The 23,650-nt window shown below is 47.8% G+C and overlaps 1 protein-coding gene across 1 annotated transcript in view; it reads right to left on the bottom strand.

Annotated features, from left to right (window-relative positions):
- Nucleotides 1–5,728: 5,728 nt before the first annotated feature.
- Nucleotides 5,729–23,650, bottom strand: part of MED25 (mediator complex subunit 25) — a 51,884-nt gene continuing 33,962 nt past the window's right edge. Inside the window, exons 16-22 of the mRNA XM_071420600.1 lie at nt 21,195–21,302; nt 19,110–19,298; nt 15,572–15,661; nt 13,754–13,813; nt 13,000–13,215; nt 10,245–10,440; nt 5,729–6,482 (exon numbers count right to left, since the gene is read on the bottom strand). Of these exons, the coding sequence (XP_071276701.1) occupies nt 6,370–6,482; nt 10,245–10,440; nt 13,000–13,215; nt 13,754–13,813; nt 15,572–15,661; nt 19,110–19,298; nt 21,195–21,302 (972 nt within the window). The 3' untranslated portion in view covers nt 5,729–6,369. The remainder of the gene's footprint in view (nt 6,483–10,244; nt 10,441–12,999; nt 13,216–13,753; nt 13,814–15,571; nt 15,662–19,109; nt 19,299–21,194; nt 21,303–23,650) is intronic.

The raw sequence follows: 23,650 nt of genomic DNA, 5'->3' as shown, positions 1-23,650 counted from the left end.
CTTTTGAGTCACAGAGTTAAAACATCTGGGATTTGGGATCTGGGGACGTTTGGGATTTGGGGGGAATTTGGGGGCTGGGATTTGGGGGATGTTTGAGAACGGGGCTGACTTGGAACTGGGGGGGATCTGGGAATGGGGAGCCTGGGATTGCACCAGGGACAGGGGAGGGAACTGGGGAGGAGAAGATCTCACATTTCCCTCCCTTTTCCCCCCCTCACATTTTCTGCCCTTTTTTCTCTCACACTTCCTGCCCTTTCCCCTCACATTTCCTGACATTTTTCCTTGTTTCTTCCTCCCTATTTCTCCTCACTTTCCCTCCCTTTCCCCCCTCACATTTCCCTCCCTTTTTCCCCCTCACATTTTCGACTTTTCCCCCTTGCAATTTCTGCCTTTTCCCCTCACATTTTCTGTCTTTTTTCCTCGATTTTTCCTCCCTTTTCCCCCTCACGTTTCCCGCCCTTTTGTTCCCTCACGTTTCCCGCCCTTTTCCCCCTCACGTTTCCCCCCAATTTTCTCCTCACATTTCCTGTCTTTTTTCCTCGATTTTTCCTCCCTTTTGTTCCCTCACGTTTCCCGCCCTTTTCCCCCCTCACGTTTCCCCCCAATTTTCTCCTCACATTTCCCTCTTCTCCCTCACATTTCCTGCCCTTTCCCCCCTCATGTTTCTCTCCCTTTTTCCCCCGTTTTTGCCCCCATTTCCCCGCTCACATTTGTCACTTTCCCCCTCACAATTTCTGCCCTTTTTCTTCTCATACTTCTTGCTTTTTCCTCGTGTTTTCCTCCATTTTCCCCTCACGTTTCCCTTTTCTCCCCTTGACATTTTCTGCCCTTCCCCCCCTTACGTTTCTCACTTTCCCCCTCACAATTTCTGCCCTTTTTCCTCTCACAATTCCTCCTTTTTCCCCTCACATTTCCCACCCTTTTCTCTCCTCACGTTTCCCTCCCTTTTCTCCTCACATTTCCCTCCCTTTTCTCCTCACATTTCTCACTTTTCCCCTCACATTTTTTCCCTTTTTCCTCTCACACTTCCTGCCTTTTCACCTCACATTTTCTTTTTTCCTCATTTTTCCATCCCATTTCCCCTCACATTTCCCTCCTTTTCTCCCTCATGTTTCCTGCCATTTCCCTCTCACATTTCCCTTTTCCCCCCTCACATTTTCTGGATTTTCTCCCTCACATTTCCCTCCCTTTGTCTCCCCTCACGTTTCCCGCCCTTTTGTCCCCTCACGTTTCCCGCCCTTTTCCCCCTCACATTTCTCACCTTTCCCCTCACATTTTCTACCCTTTTTCCTCTCACATTTCTTGCCTTTTCCCCTCACATTTCCTGGATTTTTTTCCTTCTTTTTCCCTCCCTTTTCCCCCTTGCGTTTCCCACCATTTTTGTTCCCTCACGTTTCCCACCCTTTTTCCCCCCCTCACATTTTGCACTTTTCCCCTCACATTTTCTGCCCTTTTCCCTCTCTCACTTCTGGCCTTTTCCCCTCACATTTCCTCGCTTTATTCCTCATATTTTCATCCCTTTTCCCCTCAGGATTCCCTCGCTTTTCCCCCACACATTTGCCCCCATTTTCCCCTCACGTTTCCCGCCCTTTTCCCCCCTCACATTTCTCACTTTTCCCTTCACATTTCCTGGATTTTTCCTCGTGTTTTCTTCCCTTTTCTCTTCACATTTCCCCCCATTTTCTCCCTCACGTTTCCCGCCCTTTTTCCCCCTCACATTTCTCACTTTCCCCCTCACATTTTCTGCCTTTTTTCTTCTCACACTTCCTGCCTTTCCCCCTCTCATTTCCTGGCATTTTTCCTTGTTTCTTCCTCCCTATTTCCCCTCACATTTCCCTCCATTTCCCCCTCACATTTCCTGCCCTTTTCCCCTCACATTTCTCACTACTTTTCCCCTCACATTTTCTGCCCTTTTTCCTCTCTCACTTCCTGCCTTTTCCCCTCTCATTTCCTGGATTATTTTCCTTGTGTTTTCCTCACTTTCCCCCCCTCACATTTCCCTCCCTTCTCCCCTCACGTTTCCTGCCCTTTTTCCCCCTCGTGGAACCCTCCAGATCCCCCATAAGCACCTCCAGAACCTTGTAGGACCTTCTAGAACCCCACAGACACCTCCAGAACCGTGTGGAATCCTCTAGAACCCCATAAGCACCTCCAGAACCTTGTAGGACCTTCTAGAACCCCATATGCTCCTCCAGAACCTTGTAGGACCCTCTGGAAACCCATAGGTACCTCCAGAACATCACGGAACCCTCGAGAACATCGTAGACACCTCTAGAACCGTGTGGAACACTCCAGAACCCCCATAAGCACGTCCAGAACCTTGTAGGACCCTCTAAGAACCCCATAGGCATCTCCAGAACCTTGTGGAACCCTCCAGAACATCGTGGAACCCTCCAGAACCCTGTAGACACCTCCAGAACATCGTGGAACCCTCCAGAACCCCCATAAGCACCTCCAGAACCTTGTAGGATCTTCTAGAACCCCATAGGCATCTCCAGAACCCCATAAACTCCTCCAGAACCTTTCAGGACCTTCTAGAAACCCATAGGCACCTGAAGAACATCGTGGAACCCTCCAGAACATCGTGGAACCCTCCAGAACCCCCATAAGCACCTCCAGAACCTTGTAGGACCCTCTGGAAAGCCATAGGCACCTGCAGAACATCGTGGAACCCTGCAGAACCCCCCAGATGCCTCCAGAACCGTTGTGGAACCCTCTAGAACCCCACAGACACCTCCAGAACATTGTGGAACACTCCAGAACCCCCATAAGCACCTCCAGAACCTTGTAGGACCTTCTAGAACCCCACAGGCATCTCCAGAAACTTGTAGGACCCTCTGGAAACCCATAGGCACCTGCAGAACCGTGTGGAACCCCCCAGACACCTCCAGAACTGTGTGGAACCCTCGAGAACCCCATAGACACCTTCAGAACATCATGGAACCCTCCAGAACATCGTAGAACACTCCAGAACCCCCATAAGCACCTCCAGAACCTTGTAGGACCTTCTAGAACCCCACAGACACCTCCAGAACATTGTGGAACACTCCAGAACCCCCATAAGCACCTCCAGAACCTTGTAGGATCTTCTAGAACCCCACAGACACCTCCAGAACCCCCATAAGCACCTCCAGAACCTTGTAGGACCTTCTAGAACCCCACAGGCATCTCCAGAACATTGTAGGACCCTCTGGAAACCCACAGACACCCCCAGAACTGTGTGGAACCCTCCAGAACATCATGGAATACCCCAGAAACCCCTAAGCACCTCTAGAACATCGTGGAACACTCCAGAACCCCATAAGCACCTCCAGAACCTTGTAGGACCTTCTAGAACCCCACAGACACCTCCAGAACATCACGGAACCCTCCAGACCCGTGTGGAACCTTCCGGAACCCCTCACGCACCTGAGGAACCTTCAGCAGAACCTCGGGGGAGCCACCAGGACCTTCCGGAACCTTCTGGACCCTCCTGGCCACCGGGAGAAGCTCAGGAGAAACTTCCAGAACCTTCTGGGCCCTCATGGACACCAGGAGAAGCTCAGGAGAAACTTCCAGAACCTTCTGGGCCCTCATGGAGACCTCGGGGTGTCCTCGTGTCCCTCGCTGGATTTTGGGTTCCCACCCCAAATTCTCCCAGCCCTTTTTTTTTTGGTTGTTTTTTGTTTTTCTTAATAAAATTTGGATATTTGACCCCAAAAATGTTTTTTGTCCATCCCACACCCCAAAATTCCCAATTTTTGTCCCTTCCATACCCCAAAATTTCCATTTTTTGACCGTCCCGAACCCCAAAATTCCCAATTTTTACCAAAATTCCCAATTTTCGACCCTCCCACACCCCAAAATTCCCAATTCTCCCAAATTTCCCAATTTTTGTCCCTCCCAATTTTTGCCAAATTTCCCAATTTTTACCAAAATTCCCAATTTTTGACCCTCCCAAACCCCAAAATTCTCAATTTTTTTCCCTTCCAGACACCAAAATTCCCAATTTTTGCCAAAATTCCCAATTTTGTCCCTCCCACACCCCAAAATTTCCATTTTTTGACCCTCCCAAACCTCAAAATTCCCATTCTTCGACTGTCCCAAACCCCCAAATTCTAAAGTTTTCCAAAATTCCCAATTTTTGTCCCTCCCAATCCCCAAAATTCCGAATTTTAGTCCCTTCCAGACCCCAAAATTTCCATTTTTTGACCCTCCCACACCCCAAAATTCCCAATTTTCCCCCAAATTCCAAATTTTTGCCCCTCCCAGACACCAAAATTCCCAATTTTTGTCCATCCCACACCCCAAAATTCCCAATTTTCCCAAAATTCCCAATTTTCGTCCCGCCCAATCCCCCAAATTCCCAATTTTCCAAAAATTCCCAATTTTTGTCCCTCCCAATCCCCAAAATTTCCAATTTTCCCAAAATTCCCAATTTTTGCCCCTCCCAAACCCCAAAATTCCCAATTTTCCCCCAAATTCCCAATTTTCGACCCTCCCAAACCCCAAAATTCCCAATTTTCCAAAAATTTCCATTTTTTGCCCCATCCCAACCCCAAATTCCCAATTTTTGTCAATCCCACATCCCATAATTCCCAATTTTCCAAAAATTCCCAATTTTAGTCCCTTCCAGACCCCAAAATTTTCATTTTTTGACCGTCCCAAACCCCCAAATTCTAAATTTTTTACCAAATTTCCCAATTTTTGTCCCTCCCACACCCCAAAATTCCCAATTTTTGCTAAAATTCCCATTTCCCCCCCAAATTCCAAATTTTTGCTAAAATTCCCAATTTTTTACCATCCTAAACCCCCAAATTTCCCATTTTTTTATCCTCCCAAACCCCCAAATTCTAAATTTTTACCAAATTTCCCAATTTTCATCCCTCCAACACCCCAAAATTCCCAATTTTCCCAAAATTCCCAATTTTTGTCCCTCCAACACCCCAAAATTCCCAATTTTTGCTAAAATTCCCAATTTTCCCCCAAATTCCAAATTTTTGCTAAAATTCCCAATTTTTTACCACCCTAAACCCCCAAATTTCCCATTTTTTTACCCTCCCAAAATTCCCAATTTTTGTCCTCCCAAACCCCAAAATTCCCAATTTCCCCCAAAATTTCCATTTCTGACCCTCCCACACCCCAAAATTCCCAATTTTTGCTAAAATTCCCAATTTTTACCATCCTAAACCCCCCAAATTTCCCATTTTTTTTACCCTCCCAAAATTCCCAATTTTTGTCCCTCCCACACCCCAAAATTCTCAATTTTTGCTAAAATTCCCAATTTTCCCCCAAAATTCCCAATTTTTGCTAAAATTCCCAATTTTCCACCTCCTGAAGTGCAAAAATTCCTTTTATTCAACAAAGCCAAAAAAACCAAACTGGGAAAAGGCCCAAAATTGGGATTTTTTGGGGGTTTTTTTTGGGGGGGTTTCCCCAAATTTTGGGGTCTCCCCCTCCATCACTTTGGGGGTCCCCAAAATCCTGAATTTGGGGGGGTCCCTGGTGGGTTTTGGGGTGATTTTGGGGTTTTTTGAGGGTGATTTTTTGGGGTGATTTTGGGTTTTTTTGAGGGAGATTTTTGGGGTTTTTTTTGAGGAATATTTTGAATTTTTTTAGGGTTTTTTTTGGGGGTTCTCACCCCAAATTTTTGGGGTCCTTTGCCCAGTTTTGGGGTCCCCTTAGATGAGGTTCCTCAGGATGTTCTCAGACCCCCGATTTTGGGTGTTTTTGGGATTTTTTAGGGAAATTTTGGGGATTTTTGAGGTGTTATGGGATTTGGGGTTTTTTTGGGGTTCTCACCCCAAATTTTGGGGTCCCATCCCAATTTTGGGGTGCCCCTAGATGAGGTCCCTCAGGATGTTCTCCTCCATCACCTGAAGGTCTGCAGACCCCCAATTATGGGTGTCCCTGTGACTTTTTGGGATAATTTCAGGGGATTTTGGGTATTTTTGAATTTTTTGGGGTTTTTTGGGGGTTCTCACCCCAAATTTTGGGGTCCTTTCCCCGATTTTGGGGTGCCCTAGATGAGGTCCATCAGGATGTCCTCCTCCATCACCTGAGGGTTCTCAGACCAACAATTTTGGGTGTTTTAGGGTTTTTTTTTTGGGGGTGATTTTGGGATTTTTGGAGGCGTTATGGGATTTGGGGTTTTTTTGGGGTTTCTCACCCCAAATTTTGGGGTCCTTTGCCCATTTTTGGGGGTGCCCCTAGATGAGGTCCATCAGGATGTTCTCCTCCATCACCTGAAGGTTCTCAGACCCCCGATTTTGGGTGTTTTAGGGGTTTTTTTTGGGGTGATTTTGGGATTTTTTGAGGTGTTATGGGATTTGGGGTTTTTTGGGGTTCTCACCCCAAATTTTGGGGTCCTTTCCCCGATTTTGGGGTGCCCTAGATGAGGTCCATCAGGATGTCCTCCTCCATCACGCTGGGGGTCTGCACGGGCTGGAGCCCCCCCGGTGGGACGGGACCCCTGGGGCCGGGGGGGGGCAGCAGCATCTGCCCTAAGGGGGGAGGGGCAAAAAAGGGGGCGGGGTCAGGGGAGGGGCAAAAAGGGGCGGGGTCGGGGGGGGACCCCAAAACTGCCCCGGGAAGGGGGGGCAGGGAGGGGTTTTGGGGTCGTTTTGGGGGTCCCAGATGGGGTTTTGGGGGTCCCAGAGGTGGTTTTTGGGGTGGTTTTGGGGTGGTTTTGGGGTCCCAGGGATGATTTTGGGGTCGTGATTTTGGGGTCCCAGGGGTGGTTTTGGGGTGGTCTTAGGGGGTCCCAGGGGTGGTTTTAGGGTCATTTTGGGGTCATTTTGGGGTCCCGGGGTGGTTTTGGGGTCGTTTTGGGGTCCCAGGGGTGGTTTTGGGGGTCCCAGTGGGGTTTTGGGGTCATTTTGGGGGTCCCAGAGGTGGTTTTGGGGTCATTTTGGGGTCCCAGGGTGGTTTTGGGGTGGTCTTAGGGGGTCCCAGGGGTGGTTTTGGGGTTCCTGGCTTGGGTTTTGGGGTTCCCAGGGAATTTGGGGGGTCCCGGGGTGGTTTTGGGGTGGTTTTGGGGTGGTCTTAGGGGGTCACAGAGGTGGTTTTGGGGTCATTTTGGGGTCGTTTTGGGGTCCCTGGCTTGGGTTTTGGGGTCCCAGGGGTGGTTTTAGGGCGTCCCAGGGGTGGTTTTGGGGTCCCAGGGGTGGTTTTTGGGGTCCCTGGCTTGGGTTTTGGGGTTCCCAGGGAATTTGGGGGTTCCTGGGCTGGATTTTGGGGTCATTTTGGGGTCCCGGGGTGGTTTTTGGGGTGGTTTTGGGGGTCCCAGGGGTGGTTTTGGGGTGGTTTTAGGGGGTCCCGTGGTGGTTTTGGGGTCATTTTGGGGTGGTTTTAGGGGGTCCCAGGGGTGGTTTTGGGGTCATTTTGGGGTCCCGGGGTGGTTTTGGGGTGGTCTTAGGGGGTCCCAGGGGTGGTTTTGGGGTCCCTGGCTTGGGTTTTGGGATTCCCAGGGAATTTGGGGGTTCCTGGGCTGGATTTTGGGATCATTCTGGGGTCCCGGGGTGGTTTTAGGGGGTCCCAGAGGTGGTTTTTGGGGTCGTTTTGGGGTCCCAGGGGTGGTTTTGGGGTCATTTTGGGGTCCCAGGGGTGGTTTTGGGGTCCCAGAGTGGTTTTTGGGATGGTTTTGGGGTCATTTTGGGGTCCTGGGGTGGTTTTTGGGGTGGTTTTTGGGGTCCCAGGGGTGGTTTTGGGGTCGTTTTGGGGTCCCAGGGTGGTTTTTGGGGTCGTTTTGGGGTCGTTTTGGGGTCCCTGGCTTGGGTTTTGGGGTTCCCAGGGAATTTGGGGGTTCCTGGGCTGGATTTGGGGTCATTTTGGGGTCCCAGGGACGATTTTGGGGTCATTTTGGGGGGTCCCAGAGGTGATTTTGGGGTTCCTGGCTTGGGTTTTGGGGCATCCCAGGGAATTTGGGGGTTCCTGGGCTGGATTTGGGGTCATTTTGGGGTCCCAGGGACGATTTTGGGGTCGTGGTTTTGGGGGTCCCAGTGGTGGTTTTGGGGTCATTTTGGGGTCCCAGGGACGATTTTGGGGTCATGATTTTGGGGTCCCAGAGGTGGTTTTTGGGGTGGTTTTGGGGTCATTTTGGGGTCCCGGGGTGGTTTTGGGGTGGTCTTAGGGGGTCCCAGGGGTGGTTCTGGGGTCCCTGGCTTGGGTTTTGGGGTTGTTTTGGGGTCCCAGGGGTGGTTTTAGGGGGTCCCAGGGGTGGTTTTTGGGGTCCCTGGCTTGGGTTTTGGGGCATCCCAGGGAATTTGGCGGTTCCTGGGCTGGATTTTAGGGTCATTTTGGGGTCCCAGGGACGATTTTGGGGTCGTGATTTTGGGGTCCCAGGGGTGGTTTTGGGGTGGTTTTAGGGGGTCCCAGGGGTGGTTTTGGGGTCATTTTGGGGTCCCGGGGTGGTTTTGGGGTGGTCTTAGGGGGTCCCAGGGGTGGTTTTGGGGTCCCTGGCTTGGGTTTTGGGATTCCCAGGGAATTTGGGGGTTCCTGGGCTGGATTTTGGGATCATTTTGGGGTCCCGGGGTGGTTTTAGGGGGTCCCAGAGGTGGTTTTGGGGTCATTCTGGGGTCCCAGGGTGGTTTTGGGGTGGTTTTGGGGGGTCCCAGGGTGGTTTTTGGGGTCATTTTGGGGTTCCTGGCTTGGGTTTTGGGATTCCCAGGGAATTTGGGGGTTCCTGGGCTGGATTTGGGGTCATTTTGGGGTCCCAGGGACGATTTTCGGGTCGTGGTTTTGGGGTCCCAGGGGTGGTTTTGGGGTGGTTTTAGGGGGTCCCAGAGGTGGTTTTGGGGTCATTCTGGGGTCCCAGGGGTGGTTTTGGGGTGGTTTTAGGGGGTCCCAGGGGTGGTTTTGGGGTCATTTTGGGGTTGTTTTGGGGTCCCGGGGTGGTTTTGGGGTCATTTTGGGGTCCCAGAGGTGGTTTTTGGGGTGGTTTTGGGGTCATTTTGGGGTCCCAGAGGTGGTTTTTGGGGTGGTTTTGGGGTCATTTTGGGGTCGTTTTGGGGTCCCTGGCTTGGGTTTTGGGGTTCCCAGGGAATTTGGGGGTTCCTGGGCTGGATTTTGGGGTCATTTTGGGGTCCCAGGGACGATTTTGGGGTCCTGGTTTTGGGGTTCCCAGTGGGATTTTGGGGTCCCAGGGGTGGTTTTGGGGTGGTTTTAGGGGGTCCCAGGGGTGGTTTTGGGGTCATTTTGGGATCCCAAATGGGGTTTTGGGGGTCCCAGAGGTGGTTTTGGGGTCATTTTGGGGTCGTTTTGGGGTGGTTTTGGGGACCCTGGCTTGGGTTTTGGGGTTCCCAGGGAATTTGGGGGGTCCTGGGCTGGATTTTGGGGTCCCGGGGTGGTTTTGGGGTGGTTTTGGGGTGGTCTTAGGGGGTCCCAGAGGTGGTTTTGGGGTCATTTTGGGGTCGTTTTGGGGTCCCAGGGTGGTTTTTGGGTTCCCAATGGATTTTTGGGGTTCCCAGGGTGGTTTCCATCAGATTTTTGGGGGTTCCCATCAGATTTTTGGGGTTTTTTTTGGGGGGTGGTTTTTGGGGTTCCCAGGGTGTTTTTATGGGGTTCCCATCAGATTTTTGGGGTGTTTTTTTAGGGTTCCCATCAGATTTTTGGGGTGAATTTTTTGGGGTTCCCAGCAGATTTTTGGGGTGAATTTTTTGGGGTTCCCATCAGATTTTTAGGATTTTTTGGGGGGGGGGATGTTATTTTTTTGGGGTTCCTATCAGATTTTTGGGGTGAATTTTTTAGGGTTCCCATCAGATTTTTGGGGTGAATTTTTTGGGGTTCCCATCAGATTTTTGGGGTGAATTTTTTTTGGGATTCCCACCAGATTTTTAGGATTTTTTTGGGGTTCCCATCAGATTTTTGGGGTGAATTTTTTAGGGTTCCCATCAGATTTTTGGGGTGGTTTTTGGGGGGGATTCCCACCAGATTTTTAGGATTTTTTTTTGAGGGGCGGTGTTATTTTTTTGGGGTTCCTATCAGATTTTTGGGATGGTTTTTTTTTGGGGATTCCCACCCTATTTTTAGGATTTTTTTTGGGGGGGGGGTGTTATTTTTTTTGGGGTTCCCAGGGTGGGTTTTTTTTTGGGGCGGGGGGTGCTATTTTTTTTGGGGGGGTTCTTTTTTGGGATTCCCATCAAATTTTTGGGGTGGATTTTTTTTTGGTTTTTTGCGGGGGGGGGGTTGGGGGCAGTTCCCACCATATTTTTAGGGTTTTTTTTTGGGGGGGTTTTTGGGGTTTTTTTTAGGGTTTTTTCACTCACCTGGGATGGGAGCTCGTGGCCCCCCCATCTGGCCCGGCCAGGGCTGCCCCGGGGGGGGGTGCAGGAGGGGCAATTGCCCCCCCCCAGCCCCCAGGGCCTGATGGGGAGGGGGCAGCAGGGGCTGGGCCTGGGGGGGTCCTGGGGGGGGCTGCAGGTGGTGCAGGGGCTGAGCCGGGGGGGGGACCCCACCCTGGGGCTGTGGGAGGGGACAGGGGGGGTCAGGGGGGCACCCCAATAATGACCAATCCCAGCCCAGAGCCCCCCAAAATGGAAAATCCCAAATCAGACCCACCCCAAGATGGAAAATCCCAAATCAGAACCACCCAGAAATGGAAAATCCCAAATCAGATCCACCCAGAAATGGAAAAATCCCAAATCAGACCCACCCAGAAATGGAAAATCCCAAATCAGACCCACCCAGAAATGGAAAATCCCAAATCAGATCCACCCAGAAATGGAAAAATCCCAAATCAGAACCACCCAAAAAGGAAAAATCCCAAATCAGATCCACCCAGAAATGGAAAATCCCAAATCAGACCCACCCAGAAATGGAAAATCCTAAATCAGATGCCCCCAAAAATGAAAAATTCCTGTCCTAGACCCACCCAAAAATGAAAAATTCCTGTCCCAGACACCCCCAAAAATGAAAAATTCTGTCCCAGACCCCCCAAAAATGAAAATTCCTGTCCTAGATCCCCCAGAAAATGAAAATTCCTGTCCAAGACACCCCCAAAAAGGAAAAATCCCATCCCAGACCCCCCCAAAAAGGAAAAATTCCTGTCCCAGGCCTCACCAAAAAGGAAAAATCCCATCCCAGATGCCCCCAAAAATGAGAATTCCTGTCCCAGACCCACCCAAAAAAATGAAAAATCCCAAATCAGATCCCCCCAAAAAAATGAAAAATCCCATCCCAGACCCCCCCAAAAAAGAAAATTCCTGTCCTAGACCCACCCAAAATGAAAAATCCCAAATTAGACCCACCCAGAAATGGAAAATTCCCATCCCAGACCCATCCAGAAATGGAAAATCCCAAATCAGACCCACCCAGAAATTGAAAAATCCCAAATCAGACCCACCCAGAAATGGAAAATCCCAAATCAGATCCACCCAGAAATGGAAAATCCCAAATCAGACCCACCCAAAAAGGAAAAATCCCAAATCAGACCCACCCAGAAATGAAAAATCCCATCCCAGACCCACCCAGAAATGGAAAATCCCATCCCAGATCCACCCAGAAATGGAAAATCCCAAATCAGATCCACCCAGAAATGGAAAATCCCAAATCAGATCCACCCAGAAATGGAAAATCCCAAATCAGACCCACTCAAAAAAAGAAAAATCCCAAATCAGACCCACCCAGAAATGAAAAATCCCAAATCAGACCCACCCAGAAAGGAAAAATCCCATCCCAGACCCCCCCAAAAATGAAAATCCCATCCCAGACCCACCCAGAAATGAAAAATCCCAAATCAGACCCACCCAGAAATGAAAAATCCCATCCCAGACCCATCCAAAAAGGAAAAATCCCATCCCAGATCCACCCAGAAATGAAAATTCCCATCCCAGACCCACCCAGAAATGAAAATTCCCATCCCAGACCCACCCAGAAAAAGGAAAAATCCCATCCCAGACCCACCAAAAATGAAAAATTCCTGTCCCAGTCACCCCCAAAAAAATGAAAAATCCCAAATCAGACCCGCCAAGAAATGAAAAATCCCAAATCAGACCCACCCAAAAAGGAAAAATCCCAAATCAGACCCACCCAGAAATGAAAATTCCTGTCCCAGATGCCCCCAAAAAATGAAAATTCCCATCCCAGACCCCACCAAAAATGAAAAATTCCTGCCCCAGACCCCCCCCCTCAAAATCTTCAGTTCCTCCCCCCAAAATTCCTCCAGGAAATCCCCAAAAATTCCTCCCCAACCCCTCAAATTTTTAGAGCCCCCCCGCAAAAATTCCAGCCCCAAATTCCTCCTAAAATTCCCCCCTACCCCAATTTTTAGAGCCGCCCACCCCCCAGAAAAAAAACCCCAAAAGATCCCAAAAAACAACAACAACAAAAAATCCCAAAAAATTTTGGGGGATTTTTTTGGGAATTTTTTTTTTTGTTCTTTAGGGGTTTTTTCGTGATTCTTTTGTGATTTTTGGGGTTTTTTTTGGGTTTTGGGGGGGGGGGTTGGGGGATTTTTGGGGGGGTTTTTGGGATTCTTTTTGGGTTTTTTGGGACTTTTTGGGAAAAATCTCAAATTTTTTGAGATTTTTTTGGGGACTTTTTTTGGTTTTATGGGGTTTTTTCGGGATTTTTTGGGGGTGTTTTTGGGTTTTTTTTTTGGGGATTTTGGGGGAATTTTGGGGGGATTTTTGCGGGGGGGTTGGGTTTTTTTCGGTTCTTTTTGGGATTTTTTTGGCAATTTTTTTGGGGATTTTTTGGGGTTTTTTTGGTTTTTTTGGGGGGGGGAATTTTTGGGGGTTTTTGCGGTTTTTTTGGGTTTTTTTGTTGTTGTTTTTTGTTGTTTTTTGGGGTTTTTTTTAAATTTTGGGGGGATTTTTTTTAGTTTTTGGGGGGTTTTTTGGGGATTTATTGGGGCTTTTTTGGGTGTTTTTTTGGGAATTTTCTGGGGGGGTTTTTTTGAATTTTTGGGGGTTTTTTGGGTGTTTTTTTGGGAATTTTTTGGGGTTTTTTTTTTTAGTTTTTGGGGTTTTTTTGGGTGTTTTTTTGGGATTTTTTTGGGTGTTTTTTTTGGGGTTCACTCACCGGTTGCTGGCTGAGCAGGAGGCTCCGAAGTTGGGGGTTGGCCCCCGGATTTTGGGGGCGCAGCAGAGCCCCCCCCCCGGCCTGGGTGGCTTGGGGGGGTCCAGCCTGGGGGGGTCCCGGATTTTGGGGGGCTGGGGGGGGTGCAGGGGCCGCAGGGGGGGCTTGGGGGGGTTGTGGTTGTTGCTGTTGTTGTTGTTGCTGTGCTCGGAGCTGTAACTGGGGAAAAGGAAAAGGAGGTGTTGGAAAATCACCCCAAAAAAAAGGAGAATCCCCCTGGAAATGTTCTAGGATCACAAAATGGCCAAAAAAAATTCCAATTTATGCAGGATCTCCTCCAAGATAGCCAAAAAACTCCCTCAAAACCAGCCAAGAACACCCCAAAATCATTCAGGACTCCCCAAACCCGACCAAGGTCCCCCCAAAACTCCTCCCAGACCCCCAGAAATCATCCAGGACTCCCCAAACCCGACCAAGGTCCCCCCCAAAACCCCAAAAGTTCAGGGAGGACCCCTCAAATCACCCCAAAATTCCTCCAACCGCACCCCCTGACCCATCCAAAATACCCCAAAATCGTCCAGGACTCCCCAAAATCAACCAGGGGCCCCCCAAAACCCCTCCCAGAACCCCCAGAACTGATGCAGGACCCCTCAAATGACCCCAAAATTGCTTCAAGCTATCCAGGAGCCCTCAAACCCCTCCAGGACCCCCTAAAATGTCCCAAAAATCTCCCAAAATCCAAAAATATCCCCCAGACCAGGCTCTGCTGTCGCTGCTGCTCCTCCATGATCCCGACCTGAGCCAGGCCTGGGCTCACCTGGGTGAGGGGAACAGAGCCTAAATCCATCTCAAATAACACAAAAACCACCCCAAATTCCACAAAAACCACCCCAAATTCCACAAAAATCATCCCAAATTCCTCAAAAACCACCCCAAATTCCTCAAAAATCATCCCAAATTCCTCAAAAAACATTTCCTCAAATGGAAATGTGAGGGGAGAAAAGGGCGGGAAACGTGAGGGGAGGAAAGGGCGGGAAACGTGAGGGGAGAAAAAGGGTGAGAAATGTAAAGGGAAAAAGGGTGGGAAATGTAAAGGGAAAAAGGGTGGGAAATGTAAAGGGAAAAAGGGTGAGAAATGTGAGGGAAAAAGGAAATGTGAGGGGGGAAAAGGACAAGAAATGTGAGGGGGAAAAAAGGTGGGAAATGTGAGGGGAAAAAGGGGGAAAATGGGAGGGGAGAAAAGGGCGGGAAACGTGAGGGGAGGAAAGAGCAGGAAACGTGAGGGGAGAATAAAAGTGGGAAATGTGAGAGGAAAAAGCGGAAAAAAAAGGGGAAAAAAAGGAAAAAAAGCTGAAAAAAGGGCAGGAGAAAAAGCTGAGAACATAGGAGAAGAAGGAAGACAGGAAACAGGTAAGGGGAAAAGGGGGGAAATGTGAGGGGGAAAAGGGAAATGTGAGGGGAGAAAAGGGCAGGAAACGTGAGGGGAGAATAAAAGTGGTAAATGTGAGGGGAAAAAGCTGAAAAAAAGGGGAAAAAAAGCTGAAAAAAGGGCAGGAGAAAGAGCTGAGAACATAGGAGACGAAGAAAGGCAGGAAACAGGTAGGGAGAAAAGGGAGGGAAATGTGAGGGAAAAATGTGGGAAACGTGAGGGGGAAAATGGAAATGTGAGAGGGGAAAAGGGGGGAAATGTGAGGGGGCAAAAGGGGGGAAATGTGAGGTGAAAGAGGAGGGAAATGTGAGGGGAAAAAGCTGAAAAAAGGAAAAAAAAGGGGGAAAAGCTGAAAAAGGGGCAGGAAAAGAGCTGAAAACAAGAGGAGAAAGAAAGCAGGAAACAGGTAGGGACGAAAAAGAGATGTGAGGGGAAGAAGAGAGGGAAATGTGAGGAAGAAAAGGTGGGAAATGTGAGGGGAAAAAGCTGAAAAAAAAGGGGAAAAAAAGCTGAAAAAAGGACAGGAGAAAAAGCTGAGAACATAGGAGAAGAAGGAAGGCAGGAAACAGGGAGAAAAGGGAGGGAAATGTGAGGGGAAAAAAGTGGGAAACGTGAGGGGGAAAATGGAAATGTGAGGGGGAAAAGGGGGGAAACGTGAGGGGGAAAAGGGAAATGTGAGGGGAGAAAAGGGCGGGAAACGGGAGGGGAGAATAAAAGTGGGAAATGTGAGGGGAAAAAGCTGAAAGAAAAGGAAAAAAAAGGAAAAAAAAGCTGAAAAAAGGGCAGGAGAAAGAGCTGAGAACATAGGAGAAGAAGGCAGGCAGGAAACAGGTAGGGAGAAAAGGGAGGGAAATGTGAGGGGAAAAAAGTGGGAAACGTGAGGGGGAAAATGGAAATGTGAGGGGGAAAAGGGGGGAAATGTGAGGGGGAAAAGGGTGGGAAACATGAGGGAGAAAAGATCAGAAAATGTGAGAAAAAAAGGGCAGGAAAAAAGGTTGAAAACATAAGAGGAGAAAATCTCACAGAAACCACCGCAAATGCCACAAAAACCAGCCCAAAATCCTACAGAAACCACCCCAAATCCCACAAAAATGACCTCAAATTCCACAAAAAACACCCCAAAAACCACTTGAAATTCCCCCTTACCTGTGGCTGCACCCCTGATGTCACAGGGAGGGTCCCTGGCTGCTTAGGCAGGAATGGGGGAGCCCCAGGAACGGGGGCTGAACCCCCCAACTGTGGGAACAGGAAAATTTGGGGGATTTAGGGACAGCAGAGAAACCCCAAAAAGAGTTAGGGGCAGGAATGAGCCCCTAGAAAGGAATGGGGGCATTGAGGAGGGAGAAAAACCACACAAAATGGAGCATTAAAGATATTCCCAAAATAGGGTTTGGGAGGTAATTGGGGGAGTCAACACATAAAGGGTTAAAAGTGGGGGAAAATCAGTGAAAAATGGGATTTGGTGGGGTTCAAATGGGGTTAAAGGGAGAAAATGGGGTTTAAGGGGGTCCCAGGAGGCCCAGGTCCTCTGGTAGGCCTCTGTCTTGATCTGAGGGGAAAATGGGGTTAAAATGGGGAAAATAGGATTAAAAATGAGAAAAATAGGAGAAAATGGGTAAAAATGAGTAAAAGAATGGGATTTGGGGGGGTTTAAAATGGGATTAAAGGGAAAAAATGGGGTTTAAGGGGGTCCCAGGAGGCTCAGGTCCTCTGGTAGGACCTCTGTCTTGATCTGAGGGGAAAATGGGGTTAAAATGGGGAAAAATGAGATTAAAAATGAGAAAAATAGGAGCAAATGGGTAAAAATGAGTAAAAGAATGGGATTTGGGGGGGTTAAAATGGGATTAAAGGGAAAAAATGGGGTTTAAGGGGGTCCCAGGAGGCCCAGGTCCTCTGGTAGGCCTCTTCGTTGATCTGAGGGGAAAATGGGGTTAAAAATGGGGAAAATGGGGAAAAATGGGATTAAAAATGAGAAAAATAGGAGCAAATGGGTAAAAATGAGTAAAAGAATGGGAGTTGGGGGGGTTAAAATGGGATTAAAGGGAAAAAATGGGGTTTAAGGGGGTCCCAGGAGGCCTAGGTCCTCTGGTAGGCCTCTGTCTTGATCTGAGGGGAAAATTGGGTTAAAAATGGGGAAAAATGGGATTAAAAATGAGAAAAATGGGAGAAAATGGGAAAAAATGAGTAAAAGAATGGGATTTGAGGGGGTTAAAATGGAATTAAAGGGAAAAAATGGGGTTTAAGGGGGTCCCAGGAGGCCCAGGTCCTCTGGTAGGGCCTCTTCGTTGATCTGAGGGGAAAATGGGGCTAAAAATGGGAAAAATAGATAGAAATGGATAAAAATGGGTAAAAATAGGTAAAAGAATGGGATGAGGCAGTGTTAAAATGGGGTTTAATGAGAAAAATTTGGGTTAAAGGGGGAAAAAATGGGGTTTGGGGGTCCCAGGTGGCCTAAGCCGAAGCCCAGGTCCTCCTGGTAGGGCCTCCTCCTTGCTCTGAGGGGAAAATGGGGTTAAAAAGGGGAAAAATGGGAAAAAATGGGATTAAAAATGAGAAAAATAGGAGAAAATGGGTAAAAATGAGTAAAAGAATGGGAGTTGGGGGGGTTAAAATGGGATTAAAGGGAAAAAATGGGGTTTAAGGGGGTCCCAGGAGGCCCAGGTCCTCTGGTAGGCCTCTGTCTTGATCTGAGGGGAAAATGGGGTTAAAATGGGAAAAATCGGAAAAAATGGGATTAAAAATGAGAAAAATAGGAGAAAATGGGTAAAAATGAGTAAAAGAATGGGATTTGGGGGGGTTAAAATGGAATTAAAGGAAAAAAATGGGGCTTAAGGGGGTCCCAGGAGGCCCAGGTCCTCTGGTAGGGCCTCTTCGTTGATCTGAGGGGAAAATGGGGCTAAAAATGGGAAAAATAGACAAAAATGGATAAAAATGGGTAAAAATAGGTAAAAGAATGGGATGAGGCAGTGTTAAAATGGGGTTTAATGAGAAAAATTTGGGTTAAAGGGGGAAAAAATGGGGTTTGGGGGTCCCAGGTGGCCCAAGCCAAAGCCCAGGTCCTCCGGGTAGGGCCTCTTCCTTGCTCTGAGGGGAAAATGGGGTTAAAAATGGGAAAAATGGGAAAAAATGGGATTAAAATGAGAAAAATAGGAGAAAATGGGTAAAAATGAGTAAAAGAATGGGATTTGGTGGGGTTAAAATGGGGTTAAAGGGGGAAAATGGGGTTTAGGGGGGTCCCAGGAGGCCCAGGTCCTGCTGGTAGGGCCTCTTCCTTGATCTGAGGGGAAAATGGGGTTAAAAATGGGGAAAAATGGGATTAAAAATTAGAAAAATGGGAGAAAATGGGTAAAAATGAGTAAAAGAATGGGATTTGGGGGGGTTAAAATGGGATTAAAGGGAAAAAATGGGGTTTAAGGGGGTCCCAGGAGGCCCAGGTCCTTCTGGTAGGCCTCTGTCTTGATCTGAGGGGAAAATGGGGTTAAAATGGGGAAAAATGGGATTAAAAATGAGAAAAATAGGAGAAAATGGGTAAAAATGAGTAAAAGAATGGGATTTGGGGGGGTTAAAATGGGATTAAAGGGAAAAAATGGGGTTTAAGGGGGTCCCAGGAGGCTCAGGTCCTCTGGTAGGCCTCTGTCTTGATCTGAGGGGAAAATGGGGTTAAAAATGGGGAAAAATGGGGAAAAATGGGAAAAAATGGGATTAAAAATGAGAAAAATAGGAGAAAATGGGTAAAAATGAGTAAAAGAATGGGATTTGGTGGGGTTAAAATGGGATTAAAGGGAAAAAATGGGGTTTAAGGGGGTCCCAGGAGGCTCAGGTCCTCTGGTAGGGCCTCTTCGTTGATCTGAGGGGAAAATGGGGCTAAAAATGGGAAAAATAGACAAAAATGGATAAAAATGGGTAAAAATCGGTAAAAGAATGGGATGAGGCAGTGTTAAAATGGGGTTTAATGAGAAAAATTTGGGTAAAGGGGGAAAAAATGGGGTTTGGGGGTCCCAGGTGGCCCAAGCCAAAGCCCAGGTCCTCCGGGTAGGGCCTCTTCCTTGATCTGAGGGGAAAATGGGGTTAAAAATGGGAAAAATGGGGAAAAATCGGATTAAAATTGGGAAAAATGGGTAAAAGTTAGTAAAAGAATAGTATTTGGGGGAGTTAATAGGGGATTAAAGGGGAAAAAATTGTGTTTAGGGGTCCCAGGTGGCCCAATGAAGCCCAGGTCCTCCTAGTAAGTGTCCTCCTCAATCTGAGGGGAAAATGGGCTTAAAAATGGGGAAAAATGGGAAAAAAGGAATGAACAATGAGATTTTGGAGGAGTTAAAGGAGGAAAAATGGGGTTTGGAGGGGTTAAAATGCGGTTAAAGGGGGAAAATTCTACCAAAAGGGATCTGAATGAACTCTGTAGGATTTTGGGGTATTTTGAGGTATTTTAGGGGTGGTTTTGGGATATTTAAAGATTTTTTTTGGGGGAGTATTTGGGGGTGTTTTTGGGATATTTTGGGGTGGTTTTGGGGTATTTTGGAGTATTTTGGGGTGGTTTTGGGTGTTTCTGGGGTGTTTTGGGGGTATTTTGGGGTATTTGGAGGTATTTTTTGGGTATTTTGTGGGGGTTTTGGGGTATTTTGGGGTGGTTTTGAGGTATTTTGGGGGTATTTTCTGGTATTTTGGGGTGTTTTTGTGGCCTCACCCCACGCTGCTGGTCCATCTTGTGCTGCTGCACCTGCTTGTGGTTGGTGATGACCTGGCGGATGCCGTTGACGAAGCCGCTCTGGTCGTTCGGGATCAAACCCATGAAAATTTTCTTTTTGGACGAGTAGAGGAGCATCAAAACCCGCACCTCGCACGGGGCCGTGTGAGGGAAGTGCACACAGCCAGCCTGGGTGAGAGAATGGCAGCAAAATGGTACCAAAATGTCAAAAAATGGTGCCAAAATGGCGCCACAATGGCACCGAAATGTCATAAAATGGCGCCAAAATGGCATCAAAATGGTGCCAAAATGGGACCAGAATGGCACTAAAATGGCACCAAATTAGCACCAGAATGGCACTAAAATGGCACCAAATTAGCACCAAAATGGTACGAAAATGTCATAAAATGGTGCCAAAATGGCACCAAAATGGCGCCAGAATGGGACCAGAATGGCACCAAAATGGTGCCAGAATGGGACCAGAATGGCACTAAAATGGCACTAAAATGGTACCAAATTAGCACCAAAATGTCATAAAATGGTGCCAAAATGGCATCAAAATGGCTCCCAAAATGGCTCCCAAAATGGAACCAAAATGTCATTAAATGGTGCCAAAATGACTCCAAAATGGCATCAAAATGGCAAGAAAACATCATCAAAATGGTACGAAAATGTCATAAAATGGTGCCAAAGTGGAAGCAAAATGTCATAAAATGACACCCAAATGGCTCCAAAATGGCATCAAAATGGCAAAAAAATGGCACCAGAATGGCACCAAAATGGAACCCAAAATGGTGAAAAAATGGCCCCAAAATGGCACCAAAATGGCGTCAGAATGGTACAAAAATGTCACCAAAATGGCAGCAGAATGGCATCAAAAGTGGCACCCAAATGGAACCAAAATGGCAAAAAAATGGCACCCAAATGGTGACAAAATGGAACCAGAATGGCACCAGAATGGGACCAAAATGGTGCAAAAATGGTGCAAAAATGGCACCAGAATGGCACCAAAATGGTGCAAAAATGGCAATAAACTGGCACCAAAATGGCATAAAATGGTGCCAAAATTGGACTAAAATGGTGCCAAAATGGCACCAAAATCCCTGGGGATTTCTGGGGGTCACTCCAAGGGATTCTGGGGTCCCTGGGGCTGATTTTGGGGTCCCTGGGGCTGATTTTGGTGTCCCTGAGGCAGTTTTGGGGTCCCGGGGCTGTTTTGGGGTTTCTCTGAGGGGTTTTTGGTGTCCCCGGGGCAGTTTTGATGTCCCTGGGGCTGATTTTGGGGTCCCTGAGGGAGATTTTGGGGTCCCAGGGCAGTTTTGGGGTCCCTGAGGCTGTTTTGGGGTCCCAGGGCAGTTTTGGTGTCCCTGGGGCAGTTTTGGGGTCCCTGGTGCTGATTTTGGGGTCCCTGGTGCTGATTTTGGGGTCCCAGGGCAGTTTTGGGGTCCCTGAGGGAGATTTTGGGGTCCCTGAGGGAGATTTTGGGGTCCCAGGGCAGTTTTGGGTCCCTGGTGCTGATTTTGGGGTCCCTGGTGCTGATTTTGGGGTCCCGGGGCAGTTTTGGGGTCCCTGGGGCAGTTTTGGGGTTTCTCTGAGGGGTTTTTGGGGTCCCTGAGGCGATTTTGGGGTGCCTGAGTGCGATTTTGGGGTCCTGGGGCAGTTTTGGGGTCCCTGAGGATGATTTTGGGGTCCCTGAGGGCGATTTTGGGGTCCCTGAGGGCGATTTTGGGGTCCCTGGGGATGATTTTGGGGTCCCAGGGCAGTTTTGGGGTCCCTGGGGATGATTTTGGTGTCCCTGGTGCTGATTTTGGGGTCCCTGGTGCTGATTTTGGTGTCCCTGGTGCTGATTTTGGGGTCCCAGGGCAGTTTTGGGGTTTCTCTGAGGGGTTTTTGGGGTCCCGGGGGCAGTTTTGGTGTCCATGGTGGTGATTTTGGGGTCCCTGAGGAGGATTTTGGGGTCCCAGGGCAGTTTTGGGGTCTCTGGTGCTGATTTTGGGGTCCCAGGGCAGTTTTGGGGTCCCTGGGGATGATTTTGGGGTCCCTGGGGCAGTTTTGGGGTCCTGGTGCTGATTTTGGGGTCCTTACGAAGCCGTTGCCCATGATCCTGTAGAGCCCCTTGAGCGACTCCAGGTCTTTGTTGGTGAAATGGAACTGAACCATCCGGGAATTGCGGAAAAGGGGGCCCAGGGTGGTCTGGGGAGGGAGGGACAAAAATGGGGCTCAGGACCCACCCAAAATCCTAAAAAAAAAGCCCAAATCTCCCCCCAAAAAAATTCCCAAATCCCACAAAAAAATCCCACCTGAATCGCACAAAAAAATCCCCCAAATCCACTTTAAAAAAGGCCAAATCATTTAAAAACCCCAAAATCTCACAAAACCCACCCAAATCTCATTTAAAAACCCCAAATCTCATTTAAAAAAAGCCCAAATCTCATTTAAAAAAAGCCCAAATCTCACTTTAAAAAACCCCAAATCTCACAAAAACCACCCCAAATCTCACAAAAACCACCCCAAGTCACCATAAAACCCCTAAGTTTTACGAAACCACCCAAATCCCACAAAAAACCCCCAAAATCTCACAAAACCACCCAAATCTCATTTAAAAACCCCAAATCTCCAATAAAACCCCAAAATCTCACAAAAACCACCAAAACCTCATTTAAAAACCCCAAATCCCACTTTAAAAAAACCCAAATCTCATTTAAAAAAACCCAAATCTCACAAAAAAACCTCGAAATCTCACAAAAAACACCCCAAATCTCCATAAAACCCCTAAGTTTTACGAAACCACCCAAATCCCACCAAAAAACCCCCAAAATCTCACAAAACCACCCAAATCTCACTTAAAAACCCCAAATCCCACCACAAAAAAACCCAAATTCCCACAAAACCACCCCAAAATCCCACAAGAAAAGGCCCCAAATCTCATTTAAAAAGCCCAAATCCCACCACAAAAAACCCCAAATCCTTAAAATAAAACCCCTAAAATCCCACAAAAAAAAGGCCCAAATGTCACCAAAAACCCCAAATCCCACTTAAAAACCGAAATTCCCACAAATCCACCCCAAAATCCCACAAAAAAGGCCCGAAATCCCCACAAAACCACCCCAAAATCCCACAAAAAAAACCCCAAATCCCACAAATCTCACCCCAAAAACCCCAAATCCCCCCAAAAAACCCCAAATCCTTTAAAAAAAACCCCTAAAATCCCACAAAAAAAGCCCCCAAATCCCATTTAAAAAACCCCAATTCCCACAAAAAAGCCCCAAAATCCCAGAGAAAAACTCCCAAATTACCACAAATCTCACCCCAAAATCCCACAAAAAAAGGCCCCAAATCTCACCAAAAAAAAACCCAAATCCCACAAATCTCACCCCAAAAACCCCAAATCCCCCCCAAAAAACCCCAAATCCTTTAAAAAAACCCCTAAAATCCCACAAAAAAAGGCCCCAAATCCCCCCCCAAAAAACCCAAATTCCCACAAATCCACCCCAAAATCCCAGAAAAAAGGCCCCAAATCCCCCCAAAAAACCCAAATCCCACAAATCTCACCCCAAAATCCCACAAAAAAAGGCCCCAAATCCCCACAAAAAGGCCCCAAAATCCCACAAAAAAGGCCCCAAATCCCCCCCAAAAAAACCAAATTCCCACAAAAAAGGCCCAAAATCCCACAAAAAAGCCCCAAAATGCCACCAAAAAAAACCCAAATCCCCACAAAAAAACCCCCAAAATCCCAGAAAAAAAGGCCCCAAATCCCACCCAAAAAAACCCCAAATCCCACAAATCTCACCCCAAAAACCCCAAATCCTTTAAAAAAACCCCTAAAATCCCACAAAAAAAGGCCCCAAATCCCCCCCAAAAAACCCAAATTCCCACAAAAAAGCCCCAAAATCCCACAAAAAAAGGCCCCAAATCCCACAAAAAAACCCCCAAATCCCACCAAAAAAACCCCAAATCCTTTAAAAAAAACCCTAAAATCCCACAAAAAAAGGCCCCAAATCCCATTTAAAAAACCCAAATTCCCACAAAACCACCCCAAAATCCCAGAAAAAAAGGCCCCAATCTCACCAAAAAAACCCCAAATCCCACAAATCTCACCCCAAATCTCACCCCAAAAACCCCAAATCCCCCCAAAAACCCCAAATCCTTTAAAAAAAAACCCCTATAATCCCACAAAAAAAGGCCCCAAATCCCCCCAAAAATACCCAAATTCCCACAAAAAAGGCCCAAAATCCCACAAAAAAAGCCCCAAAATGCCACCAAAAAAACCCCAAATCCCACAAATCCACCCCAAAATCCTGGAAAAAAGGCCCCAAATCTCACCCAAAAAACCCCAAATCCCACAAATCTCACCCCAAAAACCCCAAATCCTTTAAAAAAACCCCTAAAATCCCACAAAAAAAGGCCCCAAATCCCCCCCAAAAAACCCAAATTCCCACAAATCCACCCCAAAATCCCAGAAAAAAGGCCCCAAATCCCCCCAAAAAACCCAAATCCCACAAATCTCACCCCAAAATCCCACAAAAAAAGGCCCCAAATCC

The sequence above is a fragment of the Agelaius tricolor genome, unplaced genomic scaffold (assembly GCF_023055355.1).
Source record: "Agelaius tricolor isolate 1412-34295 unplaced genomic scaffold, bAgeTri1.0.p SCAF_152, whole genome shotgun sequence".
Taxonomy (NCBI): Eukaryota; Metazoa; Chordata; class Aves; order Passeriformes; family Icteridae; genus Agelaius; species Agelaius tricolor.
The sequence above is the reverse complement of the archived record's forward strand: the minus strand, read 5'-3'. Positions and strand labels throughout refer to the sequence as shown.